The sequence below is a fragment of the Vombatus ursinus genome, unplaced genomic scaffold (assembly GCF_900497805.2).
Source record: "Vombatus ursinus unplaced genomic scaffold, bare-nosed wombat genome assembly UNPS02014774.1, whole genome shotgun sequence".
Taxonomy (NCBI): Eukaryota; Metazoa; Chordata; class Mammalia; order Diprotodontia; family Vombatidae; genus Vombatus; species Vombatus ursinus.
In genome coordinates this window covers 5390920-5410081 of record NW_020954552.1, presented here as the reverse complement: position 1 = coordinate 5410081, position 19162 = coordinate 5390920, and the positions used below count along the sequence as shown (strand labels likewise).

Below are 19162 nucleotides of genomic sequence, written 5' to 3'. Positions count from 1 at the left end.
TTTGAATCCTTTTTTTCTCTTGAGCTTCTTAAAAATGACAACTTACAAAAATATGTAACATTTTCATTTCTAGAAAATCTGCTCAGTCTTATTTCTTAAAATTCAGTTTCTTGTCCACATGCCTAATAGATCCCTGTTCTTGTCTGCTGACAATTTTAACAGAATACCATGGTCATTTCAGAAAGAGAAGGGAAAAAAATGGCTAAGGCAAGGAGAGTAAGGGATTCAGGCATTTCACATAGAGCAGAGCTGAGGTGTTTAAACTTTTTCTCCTGTCCCTTAGGTCATAGGTCCCACCTACTGTGCATTTCAAGAGTAGGTTTAAAGGAGGAAGCTGGTGGGCTCTTAGGATCAGGCAACATGCAAGAAAACAGTCAAAAGAAGACCCAGCAACTGAATATGAAAGTGTTTTCATATCTCTCTTTACCCAATAGGTGATGTGTCAAATTTACTATGCAGCTGAACAGAGTAGTAGATTTTTGATGAGGGACATGAGAGAGGTGGTAATTCACCAAACTGAGGAGCCTAAGGGGATGGAGGAGGAGGCAAAGATAATGCATCAGGTTGAAGGGCACAATCAGGAAAAGAGAAAGCAAGCTTAGCATGGGCACTGACATGGAGAAAAAGCAGTACGTTCCCCAAATCCCCATGCAAAACCCACTATTCAAATTCACTTACCTCTCCAAGAAGAGAGGTGCCAACCAAGACACTTCAAAACAAAAAAGGAACTTTAATTACATCAGAGTACAACATGCCATAGCTCTGAATTATAGGCTTTTTAGACAGAGTATTGATCAGAAAGGATTGTATCTTCTTTGTTTAAGCAAAATAGTTTTCACTGAACAATGTACCATATAAACATCAATTCATCCCATTACTAGTCAGTCACCCTACAGTAACCATGACTTTAATAGGCAGGTGAGTGAACAGGGAAGGGTACGAGAAGTACATCTGTGGGGTCAGGGAGAATAACTTATTTCAAAGGGGAACAAAAGCTGAAGAACCTAAAGAAGCAGCATTTCCTAGCCAATATCTTGATGCAGCCAAATTCCCCAGTGATTTTTCTCTTGGCCAATTGATAGGAATAGGATATGGTCAAGTTGTTAAAGAGATAAAGACATAGACCTCTAAAAAGTTGCTTGGTTTTTCTAATTTGTCATAAAATTCATTTCCAAACATGAAAAGTACTTAAAGTACTTAAAAGAACAGTTACAGAAAACTGGAAGAACTGGGAACAGGGGAGGGAAAGCCATTAGTCATTCAGTAATACAGAATAAGTGTGGTCCCACAGAGGGTAGGAAGAGGTGTGTTATTAGCACAGATGACTGCACAGCCCTCCCTCTTTTAAATCCAATTCACTTCCGTGTCATGGCATCACCTCCCTGATGTCATGGTCCTCTTTGAGAATGAAGGACAAACAACAACAACAACTATCCTCACAACCCTTGGAGACAGGTGCTATTTTTTCCCCATCTAACAGTTCAGGAAAATGATGCAGGCAGATGCTAAGTGACTTGCCCAGGATCACACAGCTAATGAGCACCTGAGTCTGAATTTGAATGCAGGTCTTTCTAACTCCAGGTCCATCATTCTATCTACTGCACCACCTAGCTGCCAACTACTTGTGCGACTTCAGACAAGTCACCTCACTCTCTCTGGACCTCAGAACACTTATCCATAAGAGAAATGGACTAGATGATCCCTAAGGCCCCTTCTAGCTTGAAAATTCTGTGACCTGGGTTCTAGAACTACCTCTGATATGGCCATGTGATCCCATGCTAATCATACAACATGTCTCTGCCTTAGTTTCTTCACATGTAAAAGAAAAAGGGGTCAGATTAGATCACCTCTACATCTAGCTCTAATATCCTATGGTTGTCTAAGATATTTGGAAAATCAATGAATATTTTATTTCCTTATAAAATCATATAACTATTTAATATTACTACCATTGTGCACAGAAAGAAAACTAAGAAGACTTGGCTTGTGGTAAATTCTATATGCCTGTCATTATTCACCTATTTCATGTTGAGATTTACTGAAATGAATAATACTCAAGTTAATTAAATGTGAAAGAGAATTAAGATTTGGAGATGTACTCAAAACTTTTCTAGCCCATGAGACTAGCAGAGTCTTTGGGGTGCCAGGGTCACCCCCACAACAGGATGTGACATTAGACTAGGATTTTAGTGGAGGGATAAGTAGATAAGATAAATAAGATTAACTTTTTTTTTTGTTTGGAAGTGACCTTAGAAATCCAACTCCTTCATTTAGGAATTAAAACACTTGGCATACATATCCAGAGAAACATGAATTGTTCAAGGTCACAGGGCTATTCAGTGGCAGGGTCAACTGAAATGCATTTCTTAAATAATTATTTCATTTTAAATTTTGTTTTACATACCTCTTTTTAAACAATATGCTCTACTAAAAGTGTTTAAAAATTTCAGTCTAGTAAATATGAAAGTGAGCCTAGGTCCCAACAATAAGAAAGTATGTATCTAATCTTGGGAATATAATGGCTGGCAAGTAAATTTTATCATTGTTTTAACATCAGTAATAAAGCCACCAGTTAGTTCAAGAAAGTTGATTTTCTTCATCGAGAATAAAAGAAGGAACTAGGGCTAAATTACACGGGGTGATGAAATGGCTTTACCGGATCACTGGGGGGGGGGGGGGGGGAGAGGGTAGATACTATCTATCCATGCAATTTTTGTCACTGGGATTACTATAAGATAATATATTCCGTAAGTTCTACCCTTAAGAGGAGGGACCACTTATCCAGAGGTGGGGAAATAAGTGGATCCCTACCTAGGAGGCAGAAAAAAGGTATATGTTCTCATTGGTTCTTCAAAGTGTTTGCCAAAATAACTTGGCTAACAGGAAGAAGAAACGGACCCAGCTGGGAACACAAATTCTTAACCAGAGGCAAGTCTGGAGATGTATGCTGTGAAGGACGTGGGTCTCCAGGCCCTTATGGTATTTATAGATGTAAAACTGGACTACCAAGAGCAGAACCAGCCAAACAGATCCAACTAGTAGAATGTACTTGAGGCTGCTAGCTCAAACAGAGATCACTGAAGGCAAGAATTTCACAAATGATTCAGCGAGTAAAGATTTCTGGGTAAGACTGAGGGTAGTTTCAGTCGTCATGAAAGTTTTGAGAACTAAAAAGGGAAGAGTCCTTACTTGTTGGCACTTTGGGAAAACAGGATAGTCTTTCCCAAGCCATATCAAGTGGGTTGGGGTGAGGTATCCTAAGCTGGGTGATTATAGGAGGAAAGTTCTTGCCTAAGCTCTGCCACACCCCATAATTGAAAGGTAGAGAAGCAAATTACAGAGGGCTGAGAACAGCAGCCTTGGCCAGCCAAGAAGGTTGCAAAGGGAAAAGAACCAAGTTAGTAACAAAGCTAAGACCAGGAAAAACAAAGTGAGTACGAGTGAACTAAGTAGAGTACAGAAGTTCACTAAGATAAACATCTTGGAGTTGATACTGAGGAAAAGGATCGACTATTAAGAATCTTTGTAATCTATGAAACAGTATTTGTTCTTATAACACTCACTGCCACTGCTGCTGCCACCAAACCCGTAGTACCTGCCTCACATAGGTGTGGTAAGAATCAAATGAGGTAACATATGTAAGGTGCTTTTCTAAATTTAAAGCTCTATATAAATGTCAGATACAGCATTCTTTGTTATAATACCTATAGTAAGTCCTCTTTTTAATCATGTTCTGTTATTGGAAAGAGAGAAAATTAGAAGACAGAGAAGTCCTTATGGCCTTTCCTGTGGAGACTGTCTAGGTTTCAGAAAAACCCAGAAAGCTAGTAGAAATGGTGATAGCTATAACAATCAGCTGAGACACACTAATAAGCTAAAACCTAGAAGAAAATAGGGTTCTGGGCTAAAGAGTATTGGCATTGCCCCTGTGGCAATACAACTAGTCAATTTAAACAGTTAAAAATTAGTGAGAAAGGTGACAAGGAGCTGTATCTCTTTCACTCTCCAATTGTATATCTTATTTAAATATGTTTATGTTAACATTAGCTAATATTTATGCTTAGTTATTTTTAAATTTTAAAAATATATAATTAGGTGGAAAAGCATGCTAAATTCTCTCCCTCAGCTTATGCCATACGGAAGGCACCACCATCTATCTCCTCACAGTCTACTTGCTGGCAAAATATGAAGAAGTAAATAAATAACCTGATGTGGAGCCAAATAAACATCAAACAAAATGCCCCTGGGGTTTTTTTTTCTATAATTTACTTGCAAGTGACTAGAAAAAAAAATCATGTAGTTCAGGGGTTCTTAAACATGTGATCTACAAACTTGTTTTTTTTAATATTTTGATAACTACATTTCAATATAACTGGTTTCCTTTCTTAGGTATTTTATGCATTTAAAAACATCACTCTGAGAAAGGGTCCATGACACATAAAAAGCTAGAATCCCCTCATTCTACAGAAGAAAAAGTTGTGGCTCAGTGAAATTTAACCAAGGTCAGGAATCTGAACTGAATGGAAGAGACTGAATCTGATAACATCAGTCAAATTGCACTTAGGTCCTCTTTACAACATCACTTTTTTCCCAGGACCTCAAAAATAATCAAAATTACAGGTCACCCAAATGGCTCATAATGGGTGTAATTGGCTGCACAAAAATTATCAACAATAACTAATGCGGTAGGCCAGAGTTCCCCCTTTATCATGGAGGTTAGTCTACTTGTTTTCCTAAAATCCAAGGAAGCTATCCTCCAAGTGCCTCAGAAGCCTGATTCAAGCTGTCTAACTATTGGCAACTTCCTGGTATGCTCAGACCATATTGATTTCACTTCCAATTCATCTAAGGGCATAAAAAGACCCATACAATTTGGTTAGCTACCTCATATTTTCCTCTTATTCTATTCTCAGAGGCTATTTCTGTCGTTGAAGACAGATGGGAGATAAGGATTCTTATCTGCCTTATCTGAGTATACATCCCAATTCCTGCTTCTAGGAAATCTGCCCCTGCTTAGTAAAGTAGATCAAATAGTGGATGAGGAAAATGATAGAATCATAGTTAGAGCTGGAAGGTACCCTAGAAGTCATCTAGTCCAAAACCTCGTCATTTTACAGATGAGGAAGTAAGACCTTGTGAGATTGTGACTTGCCCAGAGTAACAAAGCTATTAAGTGTCTGAGGCAGGATTCAAACCCAGGACTTCCTAACTTCAAGTCTAGAGATCTATCTGCCTCTTCAATTCAAAGTAAGTTTTAAAGCAAACTGGGAACTCTTTTTGCAAAAACAAAGGTGACATACCTAGAAAGGAGGGTGAAATGGCTAAACTGGGGGAACTGCAAAAGGGGTGCCTGCCCCAGGCCATAAGCTCCCATTTCTGCAGCATTAGCAAGGAAAAATACTGCTATGACCACAGAAAAAGAGAGATTGAGGTAATGATCCTGTGAAGTTATGAGGAATAAAGAAGGGGAGCAAAGGAAGCTCACAAATATTGGTGACCTCAATCTTAGTGAAATTAGAGACTAAATTATTGTGAGTTTGGGGATGGAAAACAGTGCAGCTGGGGAAAAGCCAAAAGGTTTAAACAAGTACTGTCAGGAGTGATCTGATCTAGGGAGCTAACATGAATAGAAGGAAAATACTTGAGAATCAACAAAAGGGCCCAGTTAATGTCATGTGGCATAAATTTGTAATGGATACTTTATCAAGGCATGGGAACAAGGAAATAACAAGGCATGGGTTACCTAAGGAAGATACTTTGAATGTCTGGAGGCAGATGATTTTAGGTTAGTAACTGGTCAAACATTAAAGTGGCAGACCATGTGTGTGGTCACGGCTAGAAGAGGCAAGGAAATCAGAGCTGGACAAAACTGTAATGGGAATCTTTTTTTTAGCCCCCATGCTTGAGTGCTGATCCTTCTCAAAAATACAGGACATATGAATGAGCAAAAGCCAAGTGAATATTAATCTGCATATTCACTAATATAGCATGTTTTCAAGTTTAAAAGTAGCTCAGGAGATGTAAGAAATATGTACTTAGATCATGGATAGAATAAATAGCATCTTAATTTTTACTATCTGCTTACACCTTACATTCCTGACCTATTAGTGACCTCCTTGCTGAAGCCTTTCATTCCAAAAGTTATGGGTATAGATAAGTCATCTATAAAGCCAGGGGAGCAGGCCCTCATCCCTATTTTACAAGGTCAACCAGGAATTCAACCAACCTTTCTCTCCTTTCACCTTTTTCACACTGCAATTTCAATTGGTCCTTACCCCACATTTTTGCTGACTTTTAGGAACTACTAGAGTTTTAAGCAGAAGTCCCAACAGCACCAGGAGAGTAAATATCCCAGAAAATTGTACTAACTTCTCCTAGAATAGCTTTCACATACAGGAGATAACTTCCAAATTTACGGTCATTCCTGTTCCCATGCCCACATGTTGTCTTCCAATTAACTTAAATATAAGATGTTTGGGTAAATAAAGAGGTATCCCAGACCCTTTTCTTTGGCTTATTAAACTCTCAGTTGTCATCATTTTCCTTCTTATTTCTCCCTTCTGAGACAGTTTCTTGGAAAAAAAAACTGCCCAGCAACAAAAACTGTGATTCATTATGCTGACTTGTTCTATGTATGTGTGTATATTGCCTTAAATTTAGTTGTTTTTCTTCTTCACTTCCTTTGAGAAAGGCCACTGTAAGCCTCCATTCAGGAGAGATTCTCCTTCCCTGAGATGAACATATGTATACGTAAGAATTTTTGTGCTTTCTCTTTTGGGACATCCTTGAGGGAAATCCTTCTATGCTTTTTCTTATAAACTATGTTGGTCTAAAGTGTAGCAGAAAACTCATAAGCATCTTCTGCTTAAAAGAATATTTTGGTACAGATCACTCAAATCAGCAAACCAGTTCCTTGAAAAGATTTGTACTAATGAACTTTTGAATTTTCTATTCTCTAAATGAAATGTACTGAGTTAGAAAGTCTTTTCTATTAGATATGTGTGTTTGTGTGTATGTATATAGAGACAAGAGTTTAGGGATAGAGACTGGATACATAGACAGCTTTATCCCTTGTGTGTTCCAAAAAGTTCCTATATCAGGTCTTTCCTGATCCCTCCAGTTGCTAGTTTTGTTGTTGTTATTCTCTTTCTTTTGTTGTTGTTGTTGTTGAGGAAGGAATGAGCTGTGAGAGGGGCAGGTTACAAATGTATTTAAAAATATAAAATTCTTACTGTGTCAGTCACTGTGTTGGGTGGTGGGAATGCAAAGACAAAAATCAAACAGTCCCTGCCCCTTAAAGAGCAATACTGGATGGTCTCAGGACATGGATGGAGGAGCTCAACAAGGATTTTGAAAATCAAATAAGAGAAGTAGAGGAAAAATTGGGAAGATAAATAAGAGTGATGCAAGAAAATCATGAAAAACAAGACTTACTAAAAGAGACCCCCCCAAAAAAATACTGGAGAAAATAACACCTTGAAAAATAGACTAGACCAAAGGGCAAAAGAGGTCCAAAAAGTCAATGAGGAGAAGGCCTTAAAAAGCAGAACTGGATAAATGGAAAAGGAGGTCCAAAAGCTCACTGAAAAAAAATAATCCCTTAAAAATTAGAATGGAGCATATGGAAGCTAATGACTCTACAAGAAATCAAGAAATTATAAAATGAAACTAAAAGAATAAAAAAATAGAAGACAATGTGAAATATCTCATTGGAAAAACAATTGACCTGGAAAACAGATCCAGAACAGACAATTTTAAAATTATTGGACTACCTGAAAGCCATGATGAAAAAAAGCCTAGACACCATCTTTCAAGAAATTATCAAGGAAAACTGCCCTCATATTCTAGAAACAGAGAGTAAAATAGAAATGGAAAGAATCCACCGATCACCTCCTAAAAGAGATCCTCAAAGGAAAACTCCCAAGAATATTGTAGCCAAATTCCAAAGTTCCCAGGTCAAGGAGAAAACACTGCAAGCAGCCAGAAAGAAAAAATTCAAGTATTGTGGAAACACAATCAGGATAACACAAGATTTAGCAGCTTCTACATTAAGGGATCAGAGGGCTTAGAATATGATATTCTGGAGGTCAAAGGAGGTAGGATTAATACCAAGAATCACCTATTCAGCAAAACTGAGTATAATCAATGAGGGGAAAAAACTGACTTTCAATGACGGAATTTAATGCATTCTTGAGAAAAAACCAGAGCTAAATAGAAAATTTGACTTTCAAATACAAGATTCAAGAGAAGCATGAAGAAGTAAACAGGAAAAAGAAATCGTAAGGGACTTATTAAAATTGAACTGTTTACATTCCTACATGAAAAGATGATATTTGTAACTCATGAGACCTTTCTCATTAAGGTAGTTGGAATGAATATATATATATATATATATATATATATATATAGTCAGAGGGCACAGGCTGAGTTGAATATAAAGGGATGATACCTAAAAAATAAAATTAAGGTGTGAGAGAGGAATGTACTGGGAGAAGGAGAAAGGGAGAGGTAGAATGGGGTAAATTATCTCACACAAAAAATGGCAAGAAAAAGTTTTTACAGTGGAGGGGAAGAAGGGAAGGTGAGAGGCAATGAGTGAACCTTACCCTCATCATATTTGGCTTAAGGAGGGAATAACATACACACTCAGTTGTGTATGGAAATCTATGTTACCCTACAGGAAAGTAGGGGGAAAGGGAATAATGGGGGGGTGATAGAAGGAAGGGCAGATTGGGTGAGGGAATAATCAGAAGCAAACACTTGAGGAGGGACAGGGTCAAAGAAGAAAATAGAATAAATGGGAGGTGGGATAGGATGGAAGGAAATGTAGTTAGTCTTTCACAACATGACTATTATGGAAGTGTTTTGCATGACTACACATGTATAACCTATATCAAATTGCTTGCTGCCTCAAATAAGGGTGGTGGGGAGGGAGGAATGGAGGGAATTTGGAATTCAAAGTTTTAAAAACATATGTTAAAAACTGTTTTTACACATAACTGGGAAATAAGATACACAGGCAATGGGTAAAGAAATCTTACTCTACAAGAAAATAGAAAGGGAAGGGGATATGAGAAGGGGAGGGGGGGAATAGAAGGGAGGGTAGATTGGAGGAAGGGATATTCAGAATGCACACCACCTTGGGGTGGGAGGAGGGGAGAGATGGAGAGAAAATTTGGAACTCAAAATCTTGGGAAGTGAATATTGAAAACTAAAAATTAATTAATTTTTTTTTAAAAAATAGCCATACTAGAGTAAGATAATGCATATAAGGTTGTTTAATGTTAATTGCAAGCTTACGAATTGATAGAGAAATTCTCTTTAGAATCCAGGAAGAAACTCTCAATTACATGTATACATATACATACATATATTCTATCTGTATCTATAGATGCAGATATGTGAACTACTCTGTGCCTTAAATGCAATATTAGGAATTAATGAGGATGAATTATATTGGAAATATGGCTCAGGAACAAGGAATAAGATAGTCCAAAGACGTGTAGATTACGTAAGTTAATACCTCTTGTTGTGAACATCATCTTTTGTTGAAGAATCAAAAGACATTGTACACGAAAAACATCAAAAAAAATAACAAAATGAAATTATTTTTAACAGAGAAACAAATCATTACTTATATAAAAGTAACCACTGACTTGTTAAAGTGCACTTCAAAATTATCACAAATGCTACAATAAAAATGAAATAAAAAATATGACATGTAAACAAACTAATTCCAAGCTAATCTATTTAATCAAGTTATTGACACTAAAAATGGAAAGTGAATGAGAAAAAGGACATTAACACTGATTAAAATAATTGCATACAGAACCTTAACCAACGTAAATCAGCAGCCACAGAAAAGGTGACCTGAGGTCTGCCTTAGTCAGCAAACACTACTCATTTTCCAAGTAGAGAAATATGAAATCCAAGAACAATATAAGTTTAGAATAAAAGCTTGTTTGTAAAGTCTAATGGAGAAAGATAGTGAAAAGTTTTAAGTAGTATCACCTCATGAAACAGTGAAAGCAAAGGAGGGAAAAAGCAGAAAGTTTGGTTTAAGAACCAACTAAGCAAAGTCATCCTAAGAGCATTTAAGGATGAAACTGTAAAGACAACAAAAAGATGAAATATGGAGAAGTTCTATAAAAGGTGGTTTGTTTTTTTAAATAACAAAGTTTTCAGCAGTAACAACAATGAAACTACCATGCTTACATTCTAACATCAGTCCTTGATGTGCTTATAAAAGTAGTAATGGCACTAAAGAGAACAAAGATGGGAAAATAAGTTGGACCAGATCAAGAGTACACAGGGTAAGTCCTTATCCTTGCTAGAGGCAACACAACTGTGAGGTGTTAAGGGATTGATTTCCAAGCAAAAAGGTAAGGATGAGAAATTACATCAACTAGATATAAAAATAAAACTCTACCACATTTTAAATTGTACTCATGTGGATATAAGATGTTTCAGTTTAAAGATAATTTGTTAGCAACAAACATTTAATAGTGTGCCCACAAGGTACCAGAAGCTAACAGTCCATCATTAACAAAGGATTTAAAATTTAATCATTCTGATGAAGGATACATGGATAAAACATAAGTTCAAACATAATTTTTAAAAACTATACTTGGGTCTTAAACACAAATCAAAACAAGTTATAAATACTAATAAAATAAATCTTTTATTAAAATGAAAGTCTAGAAACTTTTTACATTAAAACTAAGGTCACAACTAAAATAAACAACTTCAAAAGAATTCCCATAACATGATTTAATTTTAACACTGTATATAAAGTTATAATACAAATGGACTGGTACTCAAACATTTTAATAACTTAACATTTTTGTCATCTGAGAAACTTAAGGATATACAAAATAATTAAATTTCATTACAATAAAGTATTTATTTTGGTCCTTTCGGAAAAACTAACTTGGCGTTGGTTTTTTTGCATGGCTCCAGGTATGAAATAGACTACAAGGTGATAACTCCAACACGTATAGCCACTGGTCCTGTTTTTAAGTTCTTTTCCTGCAATTCCTTAAATGTCTCCAGTCATAATAGCAATGAACTCCTCCTGATTTACTGTGAAAGACAACACAACAGTCAGAAAAATGATTAACTCATGATTTTTTAACAGGCTAAGAATAATATCATACAGGTAAATAAAAAAGCTATGTAATATGTAAATTAAAAATAAAGATATAGTCTTTTCATTATTCCGTTAGCAAGCCAAACATGCCTATTACAAAAAAAAAAAAATCCTGAGTGTAAAATTCAAACAAAAATTTTGAGAAGAATGGATACACAATAAAACCTCACTAGATATGCCCTGTATGATAGCAAGTATTACATTTATTCAATTTAACTGGGGACAATTTGTAAAACGGCTGAATGACAAGCTATTATGAAAATAAAAGAAGTTAAAGCAATAAAATACATACAAGAATTAAACAAATGTTCTTACCTCTTACCTCTATACAATGCTTTGCAATTTACAAGGCACTTTCATATATATAATCTCAGAGAATCACTGATCAGAGTTGGACCCAATCTTAGCAGTCATCTATCTAAAACATGAATTTGCTTTAGGTAGTTACATGGTGCAGTAAACAAAGAATTGGGTCTAGAATCAGGAAGACCGGAGTTCCAATCTGGTTTGAGTGACCCTAGGCACATCACTTAACCTCTTTCAGCCTCAGTTCCTCATCTGTAAAATGGGGATAACAATAGCACCTACTTCTCAGGGTTGTTGAGATAATATTGCACAGGGCCTGGCACAGAGTAAGTACTTAAATAAATGTTTGCTCCCTTCCCTTTCTCTTTACAATATCCCTGAGTCCCTGACAAGTGACCATCTAGCTTCTACTTCAATACCTTCGATGGTGACTGGGAATTCTCTAACTCATAATTCAGTTGATCCCATTTTTGGCACCTAGAATTATTAGGAATTTCTTCCTTATACCAAGAGAAATTAGATTATAAAACTATTACATTGTAAAACTCCTTGAAGTCAGGGATAGGGTAATTTTTCACCTTTGTATTTCTAATTCCTGACATACAGTACTTTTGCACATAGTAGGTGCTTAATAAGTTTGTTGAAATGAAATTTACCTACCTGTAACTTTTGAAAATAAAAAAGTATTGGTATCTTTTGTTTTTATATCACCTACATTTACCAATGTATCTCCCTAGGCATCCTCTATAACAAAGGGAAAAAAAATCCAAAACCAACCAATACAGAGCAAAAATGTGACCACTCTGTATATGCAATGTTCCACACCCATAGCCCCCAATCTCTGCAACAACAAAGGTGGAAGAGGAGAAGGTACTTTCTCATATCTCTTCTTTAGGATTGTTTGGTCATTATAATTTCACTGCATTCAGTTTTGATAGTTTTGTTGGTGGCTGTTCTTTCCATTTATATGGTTGTAATCATTGTGTGTGTATTTTCCTAGTTGTACTCACTTCACTCTTGCATCAGTACACAAGTCTTTTGATGATTTTCTGTATTCATGATATTCATCATTTTTTTTTAAGGCAATTGGGGTTAAGTGACTTGCCCAGGGTCACACAGCTAGTAAGTATCAAGCGTTTGGTCAGAGGCCAGATTTGTACTCAGGTCCTCCTGATTTCAGGGCCAGTGCTCTATCCACTGTGCCACCTACCTGCCCCAATTCATTGTTTTTTTACAGCACAGTAATATACTATTACATTCATGTACCATAATTTTTTTAGTCACTGCCCAATTGATAGGCACACACTGTTTCCAGTTATTTGCTACTATAAAAAGTAGTACAGTACTGCTATCAATAAACTGGTACATATGGTACCTTTCTTTTTATCACTGACCATCTTTAAGGTGAATCTCTAGCAACAGGATCTCTGGGATCAAAGGAAAGGAATATTTTAGCTATCCTTTTCACATAATTCCAGATTGCTTTCTAAAACAACTGATCCAATTCACAATCAATGAACAGCGTATTAGCGTGACCATCTTTTCACGATACCTCCAACACTATTCCCCCAGTCTTTTATCTTTTCCAGTTTGTTGAGTTGTTAGGTAAAACCTCAGATTTGTTTTTTCATTTCTCTTATCAAGAAATGATTGAGAAAATATTGAACGAGAAAATTGGAGAATTCATTCATATAGTTACTGGTTTCCAATTCTTCTTTTGAAAACTATCCATTCAAAATGGAGTCTTCCTTAAAATGATAAGTAGCATCTATCTAAAACCTTCAGCAAGCATTACATGTAATGGGGATAAGCTAGAAGCATTTCCAATAAGATCAGGGGTGAAACAAGCATGTCCATTATCACCACTGTTGTTCAATATGGTACCAGAAACGTTAGCTTTAGGAATAAGAAAAGAAAAAGAAATTGAAAGTATTAGAATAGGCAAAGAAGAAACAAAGCTATCACTCTTTGCAGATGACATGATGATATAGAGAATCCTACAGAATCAAGTAAAAAACTACTTAAAATAATAAACAACTTTAGCAAAGCTTCAGGTTATAAAATAAACCCATATAAATCATTGGCATTTCTATATATTACCAACAAAGCCCAACAGCAAGAGACAGAAAGAGATATTCCACTTAAAGTTACTGTAGACATTATAAAATATTTAGGAGTCTACCTAACGAAACAAACCCAGGAATTATATGAGCACAATTACAAAACACTTTTCACACAAATAAGGTCAGACCTAAATAATTGGAAAAACATCAGTTGCTCATGAGTAGGCCAAGGTAATATAATAAAAATGACAATTCTACCTAAGTTAATTTACTCATTCAGTGCCACACCAATCAAACTATCAAAAAATCATTTTATAGAACTAGAAAAAATAATAATAAGATTCATTTGGAAGAACAAAAGGTTCAGAATATCAAGGGAACTGATGAAAAGAAATGCTAGGGAAGGTGGCCTAAACATTCCAGATCTTAAATTGTTTTATAAAGCAGCAATCATCAAAACTACTTGGTACTGGCTAAGAAACAGAGTGGTGGATCAGTGAATAGGTTAGGTATGTAAGACACAGTAGTCAATGACTACAGTAATCTACTGTTTGATAAACCCAAAGACCCCAGCTTCTGGGATAAGAACTCACTATTTGACAAAAACTGCTGGGAAAACTGGAAAAAAAAAATATGGCCGAAACTAGGAGTAGACCAAAATTTTACACCACATAACAAAATAAAGTTCAAAATGGGTACAAGATTTAGATATAAAGGCTGATACTATAAGCAAACTGGGAGAGCAAGGAATAGTTTACCTGTCAGATTTATGGAGAACAGAACAATTTATGACCAAACAAGAGATAGAGATCATTATGAAATGCAAAATGGATAATTTTGATAAGATTAAATTGAAAAGTTTTTGCACAAACAAAGCCAATGCAACCAAGATTAGGAGACAGGCAGAAAACTGGGAAAGAATTTTTACAACCAGTGTCTGACAAGGGCCTCATTTCTAAAATATATAGAGAACTAAGTCAAATTTATAAGAACACAAGCCATTCCCCAATTGATAAATGGTCAAAGGATATGAACACGCAGTTTTCAGAGGAAGAAATTAAAGCTATCTATAGTCATATGAAGAAATCACTATTGATTAGAGATTGATTAGAGAAATGCAAAGCAAAACAACTCTGAGGTACCATATCACACCTATCAGATTGGCTAACCTGACAAAACAGGGAAATGATAAATGTTGAAGATGATGTGGGAAAATTGGAACACTAATGCATTATTGATGGAGTTGTAAACTGATCCAACCATTCTAGAGTGCAATTTGGAACGATGCCCAAAGGACTATAAAAATGTGCATACCCTTTGACCCAGCACTTCTAGGGCTATATATCCCAAAGAGATCATAAAAATAGGAAAAGGACCCACAAAAATATTTATAGCAGCTCTGTATGTGATGGCAAAGAAATGGAAATTGAGGGGATGCCCATCAACTGGGGAATGGCTGAAAAAGTTGTAGTACATGAGTGTAATGGAATACTATTGTGCTATAAGAATGAGCAGGTGGACTTCAGAAAAACCTAGAAAGACACTTGTATGGACTGATGCTGAATGAAGTGAGCAGAAACCAGGATAACACTGCACACAGTAACAGCCACGTTGTGTGATGACTAACTTTGATAGATTTAGCTCTTCTCAGCAATGCAAGGATCTAAGACATCTCCAAAAGTCTCATGATGGAAAATGCTATCCACATCCAGAGAAAGAACTATGGAGTTTGAATACAGATTGAACCATACTATTTGCTTGTTTTTTTTCTTTTGTTTTGTTTTGTTTCTTCTTTCTTGTGGTTCCTCCTATTGGTTCTAATTCTTCTTTACAACATGACTAATTTGAAAATATGTTTAATAGGAATGTATATGTAGAGCCTATATCAGATTGCACACCATCTTGAGGAGGTGGGGGAGAAAATTTAAACTCAAAAGCTTATGGAAGAGAACTGTTCATTTATATCTTTCAACCACTTACCTATTAGGAAATTGTTTTTGTTCTTAGATATTTCTGTTGGTCACCTATATATCTGAGTTTTCAGACTCTTGTCAGAGATATCCAATACCAAGGTTTTCCCCCAAGTCCACTGTTTTCCTTCTTATCTTTATTAATTTTATTCACCTTCTTTATCTTATTAACTGTATTCATGAAAAAGATTTTCAATTTCTTATGATCAAAATTATCTTTTATGTACTGTATGATCATCTATCCTTATTTGGTTAAGAAGTCACATCCTACTGTTTACATCCTACATGGGAAGATGATACTTGCAACTCATAAGAACGTTCTCATTATCAGGGCTGTTAGGAGTATATTTAGACAGAGGGCACAGATACAAGTTGAATATGATGGGATGACATCTAAAAACATAAAATTAAGTGGTGAAAAAGAAATGCACTGGGATAGAGGGAAAGGGAGAGGTAGAATGGGGTAAATCATCTCACATAAAAGAGGCAAGAAAAGGGCTTTTACAGTGGAAGGGAAGATAGGAGAGATGGTAGGGAACATTTGAACCTTACTCTCATCAGAATTGGCTCAAAGAAGGAATAACACACACTCAGTTGTGTGTACAAATCTATCTTACCTACAGGAAAGTAGGAGACGAGGGGGATAAAAGGAGAGGGGTGATTGGAGCTGATAGAAGGAAGGGCAGATTGGGGAGGCAGTAGTCAGAAGCAAAACACTTTGGAGGAGGGAAAGGGTGAAAGGAGAGAGAATAGAATAAACAGGGTAGAGGGGAAGGATGAAGGGAAATACAGTTGGCACTCATAACTATGAAAAAATTTATGAAGAAAGTTTCTCTGACAAACGCCTCATTTCTCAAATATATAGAGAACTGAGTCAAACTTATAAAAATAAAAGCCATTCCCCAATTGATAAATGATCAAAAATCAAAATGATCAGTTTTCAGATGAAGTAATCACAGCTATCTATAGCCATATGAAAAAATGCTCTAAATCACTACTAACTGGAGAAATGAAAATTAAAACAATTATGAGGTACTACCTCACACCTATTAGATTAGCTAATAGGTCAGAAAAAGAAAATGACAAATGTTGGAGGGGTATATGAAACTTGAGACACTAATTCACTATTGGTGGAGTTCTGAACTCATTCAATCATTATGTAGAGCAATTTGGAACTATGCCCAAAGGGCTATAAAACCATGCAAACTCTTTGACCCAGCAATACCTCTACTAGGTCTACATCCCAAGAGAGATTTTAAAAAAAGGAAAAGCACCTGTATGTACAAAAATATTTATAGCAGCTCTTTTCTGGTGGCAAAGAACTGGAATTTGAGGGGATGTCCATGAATTTGGAATGGCTGAACAAGATGTGGATTGTAGTGGAATTGTAATTATAATGGAATACTATTGTGCTGTAAGAAATAATGAGCAGCATGCTCTCAAAAAAACCTAGAAAGATGTACATGAACTGATGCAAAGTGAAATGAGTAGAACCAAAAGAACACTGTACACAGTAACAGCAATACTGTAAGATGATCAACTCTGAATGACTTAGCTATTCTCAACAATGCAATAATCCAAGAGAACTGATAGAGTTGGAATACAAATCAAAGCATTTTTTTTTTACTTTCTTTACTTTTCTTGGGTTTTTCTTTTGGCCTGTTTTCTTTTACAACATGACTAATATGGAAATATGTTTTGCAAGACTACACATGTATAATCTATATTAAATTGCTTGCCTTTTCAATGAGGAGGATAGGGAGGAGGTGAGAGAATTTGGAACTCAAAATTTTAAAAACAAATGTTAAAAAAATTTTTACATGTAATTGAAGGGAGTAATCAAATGCTAAATGAAAAATTAAAAAAGAGAAGAGCAAAAACTAAAAATAAAAGTCACATCCCAGCCAAAATTAAAAAAAGGTTGTCTGGTTCTCTTTTAGTGTTGTTATTGTCCTTGTTATTGTTTTTAACGATATAGCTTACTATTCAGAGGTCACATATCCATTTTTAATTTCTAGTGGCATATAGTATAATATATTGTCTAAACCTAATTTCATTTGAACCATTTTCCAGTATCCCCAGCAATTCCTGTCAAATATTAAGTTCTTCCCCAAGTGATTTGTGTTTTGGGGTTTAATGAACTCTATGTCATTAAATTCAATTATTTTTTATTCTTCCTTATCTACTTACTTTCCATCTTTGTACTTGGACACATAGTAGATGCTTAACAATTAATATTTGTTAAAATGAAAACTGCCTATACCTGTAATTTTCAGCCATTTCCTTAATCCCTTATTCTCACTGCCATCCTATGAAGCAGGATGCATAGGTATTTTAAAATGAGGACCCAATTTCATAGATGAGAAAACAAAAATTGAGAAGTGATTTATTCTAAAGTTAGTAAGTGGGAGTACTAGGACATGAACTAGTGCTCTTTCTACCTAACCATTCTCTGCTACCAGTTGGAAAAAAATATACTGGGTTTAATAACTAGGTAAGAATTCATTTTTGATCAACATATTATGTATATGTGAATATGTGCCACTAAAAGTGTTATAAAAGTCTGGTTTCTTAAGGGAGCTTAATCATCCAACTTATAATTTATGAATTATCAAAGTGCTCAGTAAACTCTTTAAAGTTATATTTGAACCTACCATGTATCTAGATTAGTGAAGTCCTAATGAATGAGATTTTCTCCTCCTGGATCACTGCCTTCTCATGGCAGGGGGTGTTTAACTCAGTGAAACTCTGAGCTATGCTGTGCAGTACTCAAGATGGACAGGCCATAGTAAAGAGTTCTGACAAAAGCGATCCACTGCAAAAGGAAATGGCAAACCACTCCAGTACCTTTGCCAAGAAAAATAAATTGACAGTACAAAAATGATGAAAGATATGCTACCAGGAGATGAGTTACCCCTCAGGTCAAAAGGTGTCCAACACATTACTCAGGAAGAACAGAGGATTAACTACAAGCAGCTCCAGTACTAATGAAACAGCTGGTACAAAGCCAAAAGGAAGCTCAGCTGCTGATGTGCCTGGTGATGAAAGGAAAGTCCAATGATATAAAGATCAATATGGAATGTAAGATCTATGAACCAACGTAGGCTGGATGTGGTCAAAAAGGATATGAAAAGATTAAACATCAACATCTCAAGTATCAGTGAACTTAGGATGGGAATGGGTGAATTTAATTGAGGTAATCATTACATATATTACTATGGGCCTCGTAGTCAATAAAAGGGTGAGAAAAGCAGTACTTGGGTATAATCTCAAAACTGACAGAATGGTATCTGTTGGAATCCAAGGCAAATCATCAACATCACAGTGATACAAGTCTATGCTCCAACCACTGACACCAAAGAGGCCAAAGATGAGTCCTACAAAGACCTACAACATCTTCCAGAAATAACATCCCCAAAATGATCTCACATTCATCATAGGGGATTGGAATGTTAAAGTAGGAAATCAAAAGATAACTGGAATAACAGATAAGTTTGGTCTTGGAGTACAAAATGAAGCAGGGTAGAGACTAAGAGAGTTTTGTCAAAATAACTCACTGGTCATAACAAACACTCTTTTTCAACAACCCAAAAGACAACTCTACACGTGAACATCACCAGATGGTCAATAAAGAAATCAGACTGATTATATACTTCACAGACAAAGGTGAAAAA

At 35.8% G+C, this 19162-nt stretch overlaps 1 protein-coding gene across 2 annotated transcripts in view; it reads right to left on the bottom strand.

The window, feature by feature from the left end:
* Positions 1 to 10883: 10883 nt before the first annotated feature.
* The window catches only part of CETN3 (centrin 3), a 41628-nt gene continuing 33349 nt past the window's right edge, over positions 10884 to 19162 (bottom strand). For both annotated transcript variants that reach the window (XM_027864149.1, XM_027864150.1), the window contains exon 5: positions 10884 to 11082. In XM_027864149.1, the coding sequence (XP_027719950.1) occupies positions 11039 to 11082 (44 nt within the window). In that variant the 3' untranslated portion in view covers positions 10884 to 11038. The remainder of the gene's footprint in view (positions 11083 to 19162) is intronic.